The sequence below is a fragment of the Cupressus sempervirens genome, chromosome 6 (genome assembly GCF_028749045.1).
Source record: "Cupressus sempervirens isolate cs-2001-9-10 chromosome 6, ASM2874904v1, whole genome shotgun sequence".
In the NCBI taxonomy this organism is placed as follows: Eukaryota; Viridiplantae; Streptophyta; class Pinopsida; order Cupressales; family Cupressaceae; genus Cupressus; species Cupressus sempervirens.
This window is the reverse complement of record NC_143123.1, coordinates 18,016,039-18,031,914: the sequence shown is the minus strand read 5'-3', so window position 1 is coordinate 18,031,914 and position 15,876 is coordinate 18,016,039. Positions and strand designations below refer to the sequence as shown.

Sequence of the window (15,876 nt, the reverse complement as noted above, 5' to 3'; positions counted from 1 at the left end):
CATCCTTACGGACACCATTGTAGATGGAGGGTTAGGAGTGAATGTGTTGCCATAAGAAACATGAAAGAAGTTGGGGCAACCTACGTTATGGCCACCTACATTTCAACTGCTCACCGCTGATCAACATGAAGTCAAACCCTTAGGGACCCTGATGGCACAACCGGTAACGATCAGGACAACCATTCTTACTGGACTTTGTGGTTATACCATTGAAAAGAAAAGGGTACAACGCCATCCTCGGAAGGGGCTAGCTAATTTAGGCAAAAGTAAAACATGACTCGGAAAAGAACACCCTATCCATAGGAGGAGGAGGTCATAGATTTGTAATTGATCTACATATATAGATGGTAGGAGAGGAGGCAACATCATCAGATTCCGAAGGCGAAGGAGACGATGAAGGGAAGAAACGAATGGACCCCAACGAAGGAATCCTTAGACTGGAAGGAGGATCCAACGATGACGACCTGGATTTAGTGAACGACCTACTCCATTGGCAAATGGAGGACTATGAGCTCTTCCCGAGCTGTCACATGTTAGGGGTTGAGGAAGGTAATAAAGGAGAGGAAAATATATTCCCGAAGGAATACAGAGAGGTGAAAGGAGAGGCATAGATAGACGAAACACCTGCACATACATTTAGTGAGGAAAAACCTATTAAATACGAAGAATCCATAGTGAAAACGATGAACTTAGGGGACAAAGCTAATTCAAAAAATATATTTGTGGGAGATGACTGGAGTCCAGTTCTGAAAGCAGCAACATTTAAAATATTTATGGAATATAAGGATGTTTTTGCATGGACGTATAAAGACCTGAAAGGGTATTGCCTGAATTATGCATCCACTGAATCCCACTAATAGGAGCAGTACCTGTACGGAAGCAACCATATCGGATGAACAAAAATTATGTTGCAAGAGTTACAGATGAGATTAATCAAATGCTTGAAGCAGGCATTATTTTTAGGGTACGAATGAGTGAGTGGGTATCCCCATTTGTGATATCTCTGAAAAAAGACCACTCAGGTAAGGATATGCATAGACTTTCGATGTTGGAATGCTATAATGATTAAGGATCCGTTTCTGATACCGTTTACTGACAGTATTTTGGAAGAAGTGGCGAGGCACAAAATTTATTCATTCATGGATGGGTTCTCTGGGTACAACTAGATATCCATCGCAGAAGAAGATAGGCTCAAAACAACCTTCATAGTAGAAGACGAGGTATATGCCTAAAACAGAATGCCGTTTAGTCTGTGCAATGCCCTAACAATGTTTCAAAGACTTATCCTGCAAATCTTTGACAAGATGTCAGTTGGAAACTTCAAGGCATTTTTGGACGATTGGTCAGTTTTTACTTTTTAGTGTGGAGGACAAGCATCTGACCGCACTCAGAGAATGCACAGAAAGATGTAGATGAGCAAGACTAGCACTAATCTCAAAGAAGTGTAGATTTATGGTATCACCGGGGAAACTATTGGGACACATTGTATGTAAAGCAGGATTAAAGACAAATCTTGACAAAGTCTGGGTAATCCTGGAAATTCCACCTTCAACGGATTTGACTGAGGTAAAATCATTCCTAGGACACAGGATATTACCGAGGGTTCATTAAGAACTTTGCCAAAATATCTTACTCGCTTGACAAACTAACCTGCAAGGGAGAACCATACAAATGGGAAACAGAGTAGAATGAATCCTTTGAGGGACTGAAAACACGATTAGCCACAACACCTATCCTGGCTTATCCAAATTGGGACAAGAAGTTCCATGTACATGTCGATGCATCAAACTACGCAATTGGAGCAACGTTGGCACCGATAGGTGATCATAGATTGGACCATCCAGTGTACTTTGCAAGTAGACTATTGTCTAAAGCAGAAAATAATTATAGTACAACAGAGCGGGAGGCTCTCAGAATGGTGTACGTCGTGCAGAAGTTTAGATACTATCTACTGGAAACTCCATTCGTATTTTATGTAGATCATCAAGCCTTGCTATATCTCGTAAACAAGCCGATCATCCAAGGACAAATAAGTAGATGGCTACTATTGTTGTAGGAGTCTACATTTAAAATTGTGGTATAGCCTGGGAAAAGCCATGTAAATGCAGATCATTGATTGAGGATCAAATTAGGAGAACTGTCGGAGGGAGTCAACAATGACTTCCCTGATGCACAACTATTCCAGATTGCTGTACTACCATCCTAGTATGCAAGTATTGTGGAATATCTTTCGACAGGGCAATTTACTAGGGAAATGCTGCCAAGCGAGAGGAGGAAACTGGTGCTGAGAATTCAAACGTTCCAATTGATTAATGGGTTTCTGTATAAGACGGGACTCGACCAAATTTTACAATAATGTGTTCTAGAGGAAGAAATCTCGAGGGTATTAAAGGAAGCACACGAAGGACCTGCAGGAGGACATATGGGGCCAAATACAACTGCATGGAAGATACTTTTGGTAGGATTATGGTGGCCAACCGTGCACAACGACGCCAGGGAGTGGGTCGTTGCATGTGATACATGTTAGAGGGTCGGGAGCCACTGAATAGGGATTTCATGCCTTTGAACCCTTCACATGCGCAGGAACTATTTGAACGTTGGGGACTGGACTTTGTTGGACCCCTCAAGGTGAGCAAAACTCGAAGATGTAGGTACATTGTTGTAGCAACGGAGTACCTTACCAAATGGGTAGAGGCGTGGGCTCTACTAGACAACTTTGTAGTGAGCACGACGAGATTCATCTACAAGTAGATCATCACAAGGTATAGGATTCCGATACAGTTGACAAGTGACCACAAAGGACATTTTGTTAATCATGTCATTCGGCTATTGACCATGAAGTTCAAAATATACCATTCTCTATTGAGCCCATACTATCCTAGAGCAAATGGACAAGTAGAAGCCACAAACAAAATCTTGATTGTAGTAATCTACAAGTTTGGCGCAGTTTAAGGTGAGGATTGGGAGGAAAAGCTGCCATCGACATTATGGGCATACTGTACCTCGTACAAAGTCACTACAAGACACACTTTGTTCCAGTTGATGTATGGCCAGTAAGCCGTAGTACCAACAGAGTTCATGGTACAAAATTTGCGAATAGCGATAAAAAACAAGTTGGGAGAAATGGTAAGTCTCAGGGAAAGATTGCACAACCTAAATAAACTTGACGAACGACGACTACAAGCACAATGGGCTACCAAAGTTTCACAATGCAAACACAAGTTATGGCACAACAAGCACTTGAAACTAAATAGGTTTTAGCCAGGCCAATTTGTTTTAAAATATAATGGGTGCAACGAAATCAAACAGGGCAAAATTTAAAGTGAAGTGGGTCCATATAAAATTCGAGAAGTGGGCGATAATGGAGCAATTAAACTATGGACACTGGACGGAAAGGAGGTGATGGATGCAGTAAATGGGTTGAAATTAAAGATTTATCATGAAAGAAAAAAGGTCCTAGGAGAAAAGGAGACTCCTCCGAACAAATAACTCAAAGATAGTATAAAAACATAGTAATAAGTAGTAATATAAATAAGAATACTAAATTAATAAAAATAGTTAATTATAATAAGTATGTACAAAAACGAACAAGAGGAAAGAGTATAGTAGCAGGACTAGGAGAAGACCACTAGGCTTGAAGAGACCATCTTACCGTACACCATACGACCCCCAGAAGGAGATAAATTGTGAATGCACATACCATATGACCAGTGAAAGGAATAATGAATGAATAAATACCATATGACCAATGAAAGAAAGAGTAAGGAAGGAAAACATACCCGTACGATTGATTTAGGAAAGAAAGAAACTGAAACTTGACTCCCGTACGACCCGTACGGACATCAGTTAGATCCAACACGACCATAATCAGTAGCCTGCAAAGGAAAATAATATAAATTACTGTACGGTCGTAGGATCATGGGAAAACAAAATATGGATTGAATACAAGCTACCGTACAGTTCTGACTACTATACGACCATGAGGAAACATAAACTACCATACGACACTGACTATTGTATGGCCAAAGTTAATTAAAATGTTTCGTGGAAGGTTGTTATAAAGAACGTCGTACGGTTTTGTCAAGAAGCCATTTAGAGTCACGCAAAGCAACACACCATTCAACTGAAATAATTTACAAAGGTTGTACAAAATACAAGTAAAAGACATTGTAGAGAGCAGAAAGTAGAGGGGGAAAGCACCATACAAAGCATAGAAGGAGAAGGGATCACCATCGTACAGACATCGTATGGACTTGGAGAGGCTCACGCTAAAATCAAAGAGCCATTGTGTATCCTGTACATCGTTTGACTACTATACGACTAGAATTGACTGGCGTTAGGAAGAGTGTACTCAAACGAAAGATTGGTAGACCTAGGTACGATAGTTGTGAAACTATTTCAACCTCTCCCGTTTTGCGCAAACAAAAGGAAGAACGGTCATGGAGAGTGTAGGGAAGAGGGCTCGGAAGAAAAAATTAGAAGAAGATTCAGTCAATAGCACAATGAACAGGAATGTACAAGCTTTACCATTGGGAGTGCGTGTTGCAGGAAGTACAGGCAAAAAGAAGTTAGGGACACAAGCACAACCGATTGCAACTGCGCACCTCACACTTCAAAATGTGACATTTAAGGGTTTGAACAGGTTGGAGTGTAGGAAGTGGTGGCAGGAGACCTTGAATGACCATTTTGCTAAGGAAAACATATGGAGGGTGTAGGTGGAGTGGGCACTACGGATGCCAGTGTTCTGCATTCGCGACTTCGAGGGTTTTCTCCGCACCATGCTAGAAACCTACGACCGATTTTTGGAAACAAGTTCATTTCCCTATCTAGGAGAGAACCTTGTGATATCTTTTAGAGCAATAGATTTCATAGGGGTATTTGGCATACCAGGTCATGCGCAAGGAGGGAGAAAAATTAACAAGCCAAAGAAACTAAGTTGAGAAGTGAAGGCACAACGGGTAGAACTGGTGTGTGGCAAACGAACTTAGGTAGAAAATGAAGCCCTAATGGATAATTCGAAGGGAAGTGGATTGAAGAAATCCGATATACAGGGAGGACATTGGCGTTGCCTTATGGACCTGGTGAAAAGTAGACTCATTGGATTGAGTAGGGCATCGGATATCTCATTTTTATAGGTGAGCATGATGAATGACATCATGATTGGCAGAGTATATGACTGGGCATCTTTATTGGTTGATCGCATGAATGAGTTCATGACATTGCAACACAAAACATTCTATATACCACACTATGCCATCAGTCTATTTCTCGATGCCACAACACAAATGATACTTGCTGACAGATTGGAGATCAAGCCGGCTCCGATAGAACCAGGGGAGCCTCTGATTATGCAGTGGAAGCACCTTGATACTTGGAGGGCAGAAGGCCATCAGACAGAAGAGGCTGCGGTAGGAAGTAGAGAGCTCAAAGCACGGGGACACTGATAGTAGGAGACAAGACACATCCTCTGAAGGCACTGATGACTCAGAGGTGGTGGAGGACAAGGACATCGAGGTCATCATAGTGCCACCACCATTATTTCTGAGGTCCCTAGCAGCTATATTTCACTCTCATTTAGTCCCAGCAAGCGTGCACATTTTGGGATTTGGACAGTTTAGGCAGCTTGTGGTTATGACTCTAGTCATCGTAGCAGCTAGACTAGTAGTGCGGCCAGCACCCCGACCATCAGCCCAACTAGCATCAACACCCAAGTCAAGGTCGAGGTCGTCCTTGACCTTCTTTGGGATTTGATTGTCCTTTTCAAATTTTGGTCCCGGAGGGCCCCAAAATCAATGTTGGGCTTTCGGATCTGAATGAGAAGGGTTTTAATTTAAAATTTATTTAATTCTTCTCCCTCCTTGGTTATTGTGATTGGACCATAATTCAAGGTGAAATTTGAATTATGGGTCCTCATTACTCTAGGAGCCTCATCTTGAAACCTCTATATAAAGACTCTCATTTTGCATTCATTTACAACAAGAGGTCATAAGAAGCACGCAAACGATGGTCAAATGAAGATGCAAGATTGCAAGAGGATGATATAGAAGATCAAGCCATTGTTGATATTAAGCATTTTTGTGAACACACCATTGTGAACATCTATTTGGAGCAAGAGAGATTTCGTCTTCCTTGATCCACCGTTATCAATATTCAAGCATTCAAAGATACAGCCATGGGGTAGCAATTACGGATTATGAGTTTTGTAGGAATACTTTAGCCTTCAGGGCTTGGTATACTTTCTTATCTTATTCAAATCTATGCATTGCTTTCTCATATATATTCATGCTAGGGTTTCAATCTAGAGGATTAGATCTTGGCATTACACATTCAATTCACACACATATTCTATTACAACCAGCTATTCGTGGAGGTAGAGATCACCAAAATAGGGGTTTGGCTAAGTCAAAACCCTATATAGCCCTCCCAAAACACCATTTTTCAGATATATACAGTTGTTTCAAGAATTGAAGTACAGATTTGAGTACCCTTTTTGGCGAGCTTTAGGACATGCGAACAAAATTTCCGTCGGAGCAGTGTAGGCCAAGGTCGACTTTTCGGTGAAGGACAACCTTTTGTGAGGGGTACAATTGTGCCTCGGGGTAAGATTGTGTCTCGCTATCTGGGTCAAAGTGGACTTGCTTCTAGAGAGACAAATTTTTTTTGGGTTTTCTTCGTTGTAGTTTTCTAGTCCCGGATCCAGTTACACAGGCATCCGAAAATAGGTATTTCTAGATTAACTCCATCATGAGGTATGTATCTTGTCTAATTTCAAGCATTTCCAGATTTACATTATTCCATTTCAACTCTAAATACAAATGAATAGTGGTGAATGCTAGAGGCATTCTTAAAGCTTCCTTTTTATCCTATTCAACAATAATAGCCATAGAGCACACCACGCCATTTGACTCCTCGACAGCTATGGAGGAGGAGGATATCGAGACATACTTAGCAGATGTATTGACTCGAGGTAGACGAGTAGTAGTCTCGGCATAGAGATGTGCCTTGGAGTCAGTTTTACGAGAATTAGAGCAAGTCTTGGCAATTATGTGGGTTGGTTGTCTAGTGGCCTTCTTTGTATGTTTTGAGGCGAGAGGATGGATGAACATAGAGACCCCAGAGATGCGACATGAGTGGAATACTCAGGAGCCTGTGGTGGAGAGTAGAATTGAGCGGCTCACGTGAGGGATAGTACAGGTGTATTGGGAGGCATACTATGCTCTGGGCAGGAGTGAGGCATATTAGGTAGTAGTAGTAAGGGCTTGGGAGGAGACAGCTACCAGACTAGCCTCAATAGAAGCGAGTTTAGCCACCTAGTAGGCGGCTTGGGAAATGGAGTGCACAACACTCATTGCTGAGAAGGCAACAGTTGTATCTCAGTTGGGGGATGCGAAGAAAGATTTAGATATAATGGAAGTGGAGCTCCGAAAGATAACCAACATGATGAAGAGGGCACTAGAGCTCCAGATGCAGGCCAGACTGAATTTGGACGCTCGGATGCAGTAGGTACATGAGTTGCGGGCATAGTTGAACGAGCTTCGGGCACAGAGGACGTCTACCACACCAGCTGTACTAGGGACGCTACCCTCTACTTCTTAGTTTATTTTGAATCTTGATGTACTAAGTAATATAAGTTGTCTCTATTTTGTCATCTGGAGACGACTTTTCTTTTGGAGGGGGATGATGTTGTCGGTAAAAACTATATTGTAGCCGACCGGTTGAGTTAGTATCTGAAAGGTTGCATGACGGTTGAGTCACCCCTTTGGGAAGTATATGTACATCGTCTAAATGGATTTATGGATCATCATTGTAATTGGAATTACATCTCTACTTATATGAATAAAGTCTCTGTTTTGTGTTACATTCTAGCCTCGATACGTATCTGTTTACCTTGTATGGCAAACAAAGATTCCTTCCTTCCCGCTAATGTCTTGAAGAAGAAACATTGATTAGTAAAAGAGCCTTTAGATCCTAAGTAAAACAATGGTCTTTACACGGTGGAATTCTCAAGTGGAATATCATACATTGGTGAAACTGGGAAACTGAAAATCTATCCATATTAGGATCAAGAAACAACCTGGTGGTCTTAGACATTATAGTTTGACACATCAGCTTTATTAGCACATTCACTTGTGATATGGAATTAATAATAACAAGGCCAAGATATTGGCAAAGGAGGATCACTTTAGGAAACATAAAATAAGAGAGCCAATTGAAATTAAAGAGGATAAGATTAATATCAGGAAGGATGATGGTTGATTTATAGACCTATCCTACAAAAACGTAATCAAAATAAGGCGGATAGAAAATTATTATTATAGGTTGGCTGATTTGGCATCCTATATTATAAGAACATCCATGTTATCAGTATATAAGTTTAGTGTCATTAACTGAACCCTTGCACTCCTATTTGGACCAAAGTTCCCAGGCTCAGACTTGGTAAAGCTGGACGTGGCAAAAAATTCTCGGCAAAATTCAGCAAAGTGAAAAATTCAGTTCATAGCCCAGATTCAAGTGTGTTTGAGTATCTCTCCCCGCCGTTTGTGATCCATTCTTGAAATTTAAATATGACCACGGGAAGTCAGCCTAATTTATGAATTTGCTTGAGAACCCTAATGAGGAGGTCATTTTAATTCACACCACAAATCTCACTCATCCACATCAAGTATTATACTAGAGCAATCACCATGAGCAAATTTCTTAGATCTCAGCATTATGGAGCAGCAATTTACAACAATCTTCATGCTAGTGTCTTTTCATGATTGACTTGTCTTGTCATGTTAATGCGTCAACCCTTGAAGGTCTTATCCAAAGAGTATTGCATTACCACCATTATCAATCTTAAAATAATATCATTTCGATCTAGCACTTTGCATCAGAAATGTGTTGATTATATTTCTAGATTCGATTGTTAAGTTTTTTTAGCATCAATGTTTCGGATCGCACTCTGTGATCCATCATTAGGATGAGCAAATGCAAGAATAAAAATTATTCAGACCAAGCCTCACTAAGGAGCCATAAAAGGAGGGATAAGGGGGCACAGAGAATGAAAATGCCAAAATAAACAACTACAACAAGTCATTATCTAGGAGTTTTTAATTTTGACTTTTTCGTTCTGTGTGCCCCCTTCTCCCTCCTTTTATGTTTCCTTAGTGAGGCTTGGTCTACATAATTTTTATTCTTGCATTCTCTCATCCTGATGATGAATCACAGAGTGTGATCGGAAACGTTGATGCTAAAAAAAACTTACACAATCAAATCCAGAAATAAAATTCTCACATTTCAAATGGATCGTGCAAGTCTGATAATATTAATTTTGCATCAGATTTAGTCTTTGCTGTACCAAGGGTAAGTTCACTTTTCTGATCATTATTGCTGTAGTGGAGGTTGATACCTACTCAGGGTTTGACATAGGGATATCCCTATACAAGACTACATTTTTCTTCTCTTTTACGTGTGTAGATTCTAGATCTAGATAGACTTGCAAATTCACAGAGAGCAGACTGAGACATACAGTTCGAGATTTAAACATGCAAAAAATCCTAGTCAAGGGAGAACCACTTCAGTGATCAATGCGTTTTCCCAAAAATTTCGAGAAGATGTTCTACACAGCATCCTGATCTGGAGTACACAGGTCTCAGTGGATGAAGATACTTCAAGGACACCTCACTCGCAAGACTGGCATTTTCATGCCCAAATTTCAGATGTAGGTTCCTTGCTACATCTACATGGCATCCTGATCTGGAGTCCACAGGTCTTAGTGGATGAAGATACTTCAAGGACACCTCACTCCCAAGACCGGCATTTTCATGCCCAAATTTCAGATGTAGGTTCCTTGCTACATCCCATTTCCAGATCTGGTCCCAGAATTTGCATTACTGCTTGGTAACTTTCTGTTTATGCTGATTCTAGTCAATTCTTGAGCACTCTACCTGGTTCTTACATTCAAGCAATCAAACATAACACAAAAGGACAATAATCACTTATAGCAACCAGCTCTCCTTTAAAGGAGAAAAGTTGAATCTTACTGATTATCCCTTTTAAAAAAAAAAACAAGTGTAAATAATGATCACCTAAGTTCTTAGTTTACATTTCTAAGCTAAGACTCCTATTTACAACATTTCAACACTAAAATAAGAGCAAATCACATGGCCATCCCTAGTTCTAATTCCTTGAGTGTTTTGGAAGGTAGACTCAAAAACATTGGAAAAAGGATAGTTAAGTACTGTTGACTCCCGATATTTACATCAAAATGATTATTTTTGGAAATCTTAGTGTAAATATGATGGTGATAACTTAAACATGGATGCTGACAGCAGGGAAACAAACATATGTGCCAGAAGAGACATGCAGCTGGAAGTTTTTATATGAACGATGGATTGTAGGGTTGATGCATATAGTGGTTTTAGCTTTCCATTTTGGATTTTCTGAATCTGATTATTTTTACTAGGTCTTCAAAGTGCCCTTCTTAAATTAAGTTTTATTGCACCTTTTATTTTAGCATGAATTGATACTAGGCACTAATATGCTTATTTACATTAACATCAAGCATTTAAGTAGTATTTGTTGACCTATGTTGCTGAGGGTTAAAATTTCCCACCTTCAAGTTTTATCTATGCTGTGCTCTCCTTTTGAATTTTAAAGTTAACATGCTTTTCCCATTTCTTCACTGCAATCTTTGTTTGCAAACTGCAGCACATGTGTTGAGAACTGTGAAAAACATGGCTGTGTTGAAGAAATTTGCTTTTCATCATGCAAGCTTCCTGTGAATGGTGCATTGGCAGAAGGTTCCTGGTTTAAGCAAGAACCCCTTTACTTGCGTTTGAAAGAATGGGACTGTAGAATTGAGTGTCGCTACCATTGCATGGTTAAAAGGGAGTCAGAAAGGGAGATTCTTGGACAGAAACCTGTAAAATATCATGGAAAGTGGCCTTTCAAGCGAGTATTTGTCTTTCAGGTATGTGTAATGCAAATGTGATTTGAGACTTGTAGATAGAATATTGTTCTCTTAGCAAAGTTATGGATACATTTTCACTATTAGCTGATCAAATGTGGACTTTGATTCATTTGTGGATAAATTTTGCTTTCTAAATGGGCTTTCAGAAAAATGTGATTCCTCTGAGTTATTATAAATAAATAAACTAAATCTAGTTGGATGTAAACTTATTTTTCTGTAGGCAATTTCTTCATTTATTCGCACAATTCATTTTCATTGTTCATTTTCATTCTTGATCCTTGTATAGTAGAAACCACCTTTGGAGCCCTAGACAAGTAGGCAGTATGAGTTCATTGGCCTATGAAATGTACATGTGATTTTAGTGAAGATATATGAAATGAAACATTTAGATAGAATACTGTATTCTATGAGAAGATACACATTTGTTATCCCTATTAACTGATTGGATATAGATAGTATTTTATCTATATGTATAAATTGGTGTCTGTGGTGGTATTATTCTTAAGAATATCCCACTCAAACGAGTTATCATTTGAACTAACTTATATATTTATAATCATAAGTTGATTGATTTTAGTTGTGTACAATCCACTTCAATTTGTGCAGGAACCTGTGTCAGTGGCATTTTCTGCTCTTAATCTTGTAATTCTGTTTCATGGATGTTCTTTTTGTGATCGTTATATATTGCTCACTGTATTTTATCACTGCACGAATTGGTTTCTGGGGTGCGGTTACTCTTCAGAATATCTTACTCATGTTTTATCATATGAACTAACTAATACATTTATATGAACTACTAATACATTGTAGTTGTGTGTAAACGACTTTAATCTGTGCAGGAACCTTTGTCAGTGGCATTTTCTGCTCTTAATCTTGCAATGCAATTTCATGGATGGCTTTCATTTGTGATCCTAGTGTATTATAAACTACCTTTGAGGCCTCATAACAAAAGCACATACTACGAGTTTACAGGACTGTGGAATATATATGGCATTTTATCTATGAATGCATGGTTTTGGAGTGCTGTTTTTCACAGCAGGTAAATCAAAAAGTTTATTTTGTTTGTGTTGACATCACTCTTAAAGCAGATAAAGCACGAAGGCTAGTTTTTTGTCTGCACTACAAACATTCCTTTAAAGATATTCTCTGAGCTTCATTGGTAGAGTGTGTTATATAATTTTTTTAACTGGTTTTTCTTTGAACTTTTCTGCTGAAGATATAACCCTGATACACACTATATTTCATTTGAACCAGGGATGTGGAGTTGACAGAAAAACTTGACTACTCATCAGCTGTGGCACTAGTGGGATTTTCGCTTATTGTTGCAATTGTTCGAACTTTTGATGTGAAGGATGAGGCTGCTCGAGTTATGGTGGCTGCTCCATTGATAGCTTTTGTCACCACGCACATCTTATACCTTAACTTTTATGAACTTGATTATGGTGAATTTACTTCCTCCAGTTTAGATCTACCATACTCCTTTTTTCTCATTAAGTCTCTAGATCTTTCATTCTCATTTTCTTGACATTTTTAATTATGTCGTCATACATTTTCAAAAAGTAGTTTTTTGGTACAAAATATGTTATGGACCAAATGTGGAAACTGCTAATATTTAGAGACTTGCAGCTGAATTTTGGATAAAAAATCCAGAAACTGAACTGTTGGATACATAATTTACGGGGAGAAGATTATATTTGAATAGCTGAAATTAGAATCTATGTTGTGAATTGTCAAAATTTCCCATATCACTTCATGTTTCTTATTATAATTTTGTTCAGAAATTAAGCTCATTTACTTTCCGTTTTGCGATTTGCAGGTTTGAACATGAAAGTCTGCATCATAATGGGGGTGCTGCAACTTCTAATATGGGCAGTCTGGGCATGTGTTTCTTCCCACCGGGCACGGTACAAGGTTTTGACAGTAGTCATTGTGGGAGGACTGGCTATGCTTTTTGAGATTTATGATTTCCCCCCAGTATGGGGATATGTTGACGCTCATGCTGCATGGCATGCTACCACTGTTCCCTTGACATACATATGGTGGAGTTTTATCAAGGATGATGCAGTTTTCAGAACTTCAAAGCTTATTGGTAAATCCAAAGACAAGAATGAATCTATGAAAGTACAATAGCATCATTTGCTTATGATAGTCTGCAGTGAAGAGGTTCTCTCTTTCACACACTATTAGGAGAGCTATTCCGTACATAGTAATTTTTGTATTCTCACCTTTTTCCTTCCTTACAGAGGAAGTTGATTCAGTCAGCACTTGATTACAAGGCATCACATGGAGACAATTCATGCTTTTCTCCATTTCTTTTTCTCGCTATATGCAAGATATTTGTGAAGTTTGCTCTTGTATTTAGTTGTATTTGTGTAAGGTTAGGAAAGTTGATTTTTCTTGGGAATGATTTGAAGCACATATGAGAATATCGGAGTCTGGCAGAATGTCAACAATTGCATTGTTTGTGACTTTCCTACATTTTGTAGGATTTCAGTGTCATATTGATAATTACCCTTCTGTGCAGGTAAAAGATTGTATGAAGCCGACATGTTTTGTTCGAATGGTTGTATTTGATTAATTTTTTTGTTAGGGTACTCTTGGTTTCCATGACAGGAGAGCGTATTATAGGACCATGTAGTAGTATGGATACATAAAATACTGTCAGATAATCCAATATATGCTAGAACAGATATCTATCTTAAATAGATCTACGTAAGACATTGAGAGGCACGATTCTCAAGATGCATATCTAACCCATGTCACGCTTGTATATTTTAAATAGATGCGCTCAAAATATTTGAGCTAGTATAATACCAGTACTCATTGTGTTCGGGGTCTTTATCAAGAAATCAGACGCGCCTCAGGTAGTTTTGGTTATGGTTTATAAGATAGTTTTTAGTAGTTTTTAGCTTCCCGGTACCTATTTAGTCATTTCCAAATTTATTCCACGTGAGATATAACATAACTATTTAGCACTTGGGTTGCTTGTTTGCACTGCTTTATCTGACCTCATTTCTTTTGCATCCCCATCTTCCCTCCATTAGGCTGATTATGGAGTTTGAGAAGTTTGCAAATGGTTTTCTTATTATTTACTGTTCTAAAAACCTGATTCTTGACATCCAATTACTTTTTAATGTTATTATGGCATTTTAGATTCCAAGTCTAGTAACCGATTTTGTAGTCAAATTTAGTCATCTCCTAAGGTGTTACTAAATAAATGTTATTTTTTAATTCATCTTATGTCATCCTTCTAATTAATTGTTTCAATAAATTAATTGCACTCCAATTAGTTGAACATGCAAACCCTTGACATTCAATTAGTTAATCTCCCTTCCTCTAGTAATTAAAACAAATGCCCTTATTTGGTTTAATTATTTCACTAATTATTTTCCTCCATTTTGTGAATTAATTAAATCTTATTTAATTCAATTTGAACATGAGTCCTAACTTTAACCTTTACAAACTAAATCCCAAATCTAATTCAACCCAACCCATTCACACATACTAATCTCCTCTTAACTAATTAATTACACTTACCTAGTTAACTAACCCTCCACCCATTCTCTCTCCTCCCATCACTTCTTCCTAATTCTTTAGTTGCCCTCTAATCCTAGCCTAATACTCCTATAAACATTTACACAATCCTAAGCTAAATCAAAGTTAACCTCATGTCTCTTCCAACTCTGATCCCAACACCTTGCATTTAAGTCTTCCTTAAGTGCTTCTTATATCTCTTACATATTTGACACCTATTCTCACTTCTCAAAATGGTCACAATCTTCGAAGCTTGACCTTTGGGATTTGATAAAAGACAAACGAAGCTTGACCTTTGGGATTTGACAAAAGTTCTGTTTTTATAGCGTATCTTCTCAACCCCTTGTATCTTCTCAATCTTCTCAACCTTGCTGCTTGTGACACAAGACTGAGTTTGAAGAAGCACAATCCACATGCTTCCCTTCAAATGAATCCTATCCCTTTACAAGATTTCAATCCTGGCTCTTGATTTTGCCTCCCTCTTGCTTATAAATTCAACCCTTTATTCCTCAGAAATCACCCACCTTCCATGCAAAGTTATAATGCTAATTTGAACATCAAAGCCACAAATCTTATCGTCATAATATCAAGTTTCTTTTGCACCATTGGAGCTTGAGCACCATCATTGAGTACACATCCATTAGATTGGACAAATTTGCACATCAAGGAAGCATTTTGGTTGCTTCTATGATTTACATCCCTTTGGTTTATATGCTTTCTACTTTCTAATCTAGATGTTTGTTTGGGTAGTTTTGTTTTATTAGTTTATTGCATTCCTAGTTTATACACTATTTTCACTAACACAAGCATATGAAATATTGAACATGTCTTGATTAAGTAAAAACAGGTTTTGAAAGGACCTGAAACCTTTAACAAAGGACATGGAAGATATAACAATAAGGATCTTAAAACAACTATGGAAAACCACTCGACGAACTAGAGGGACACACCAAAGTTTCCAACAAGAGGGCAAACAACCCAAGAAACCACAAACCATCAAGATTTACATTTTGGTCAAGTCTTCTGTGAACGTAAAGACATATCAAATGACGGTTTGGAGGATTTGTCTTTTTTCCTCTTCCCTTTAACTGATGTCTAACCATCCTCCACCTTCCTAGCAACCTTCTACCATTCTCCACTTACCCCCAAAACCCCCATAGCCGGAGAAGCACCAGCAACAGTGTCCTAGACAGAGTTAGCAGCAGAAAAGGGATAGCATCAACATTTTGACTCAAAGCTGCCAAAGGGACAACAATCAAATCAATAGAAACAACAGGCGATGGGTCAGAAACAACATTTTGATAAAAATCTATTGTAGGGACAATATTCAAATCATCAAAACAACAAAATCCTCAGCCAAAGTGTCAGTATGAGAAGAGCTACCCGAC

The 15,876-nt window shown here is 38.6% G+C and overlaps 1 protein-coding gene across 3 annotated transcripts in view; it reads left to right on the top strand.

Annotated features, from left to right (window-relative positions):
• The window catches only part of LOC149550832 (uncharacterized), a 60,697-nt gene extending 47,182 nt beyond the window's left edge, over window positions 1–13,515 (top strand). For all 3 annotated transcript variants that reach the window (XM_089786399.1, XM_089786400.1, XM_089786401.1), the window contains 4 exons: window positions 10,693–10,954; window positions 11,794–11,993; window positions 12,209–12,396; window positions 12,771–13,515. In XM_089786399.1, the coding sequence (XP_089642525.1) occupies window positions 10,693–10,954; window positions 11,794–11,993; window positions 12,209–12,396; window positions 12,771–13,084 (964 nt within the window). In that variant the 3' untranslated portion in view covers window positions 13,085–13,515. The remainder of the gene's footprint in view (window positions 1–10,692; window positions 10,955–11,793; window positions 11,994–12,208; window positions 12,397–12,770) is intronic.
• Window positions 13,516–15,876: the final 2,361 nt, after the last annotated feature.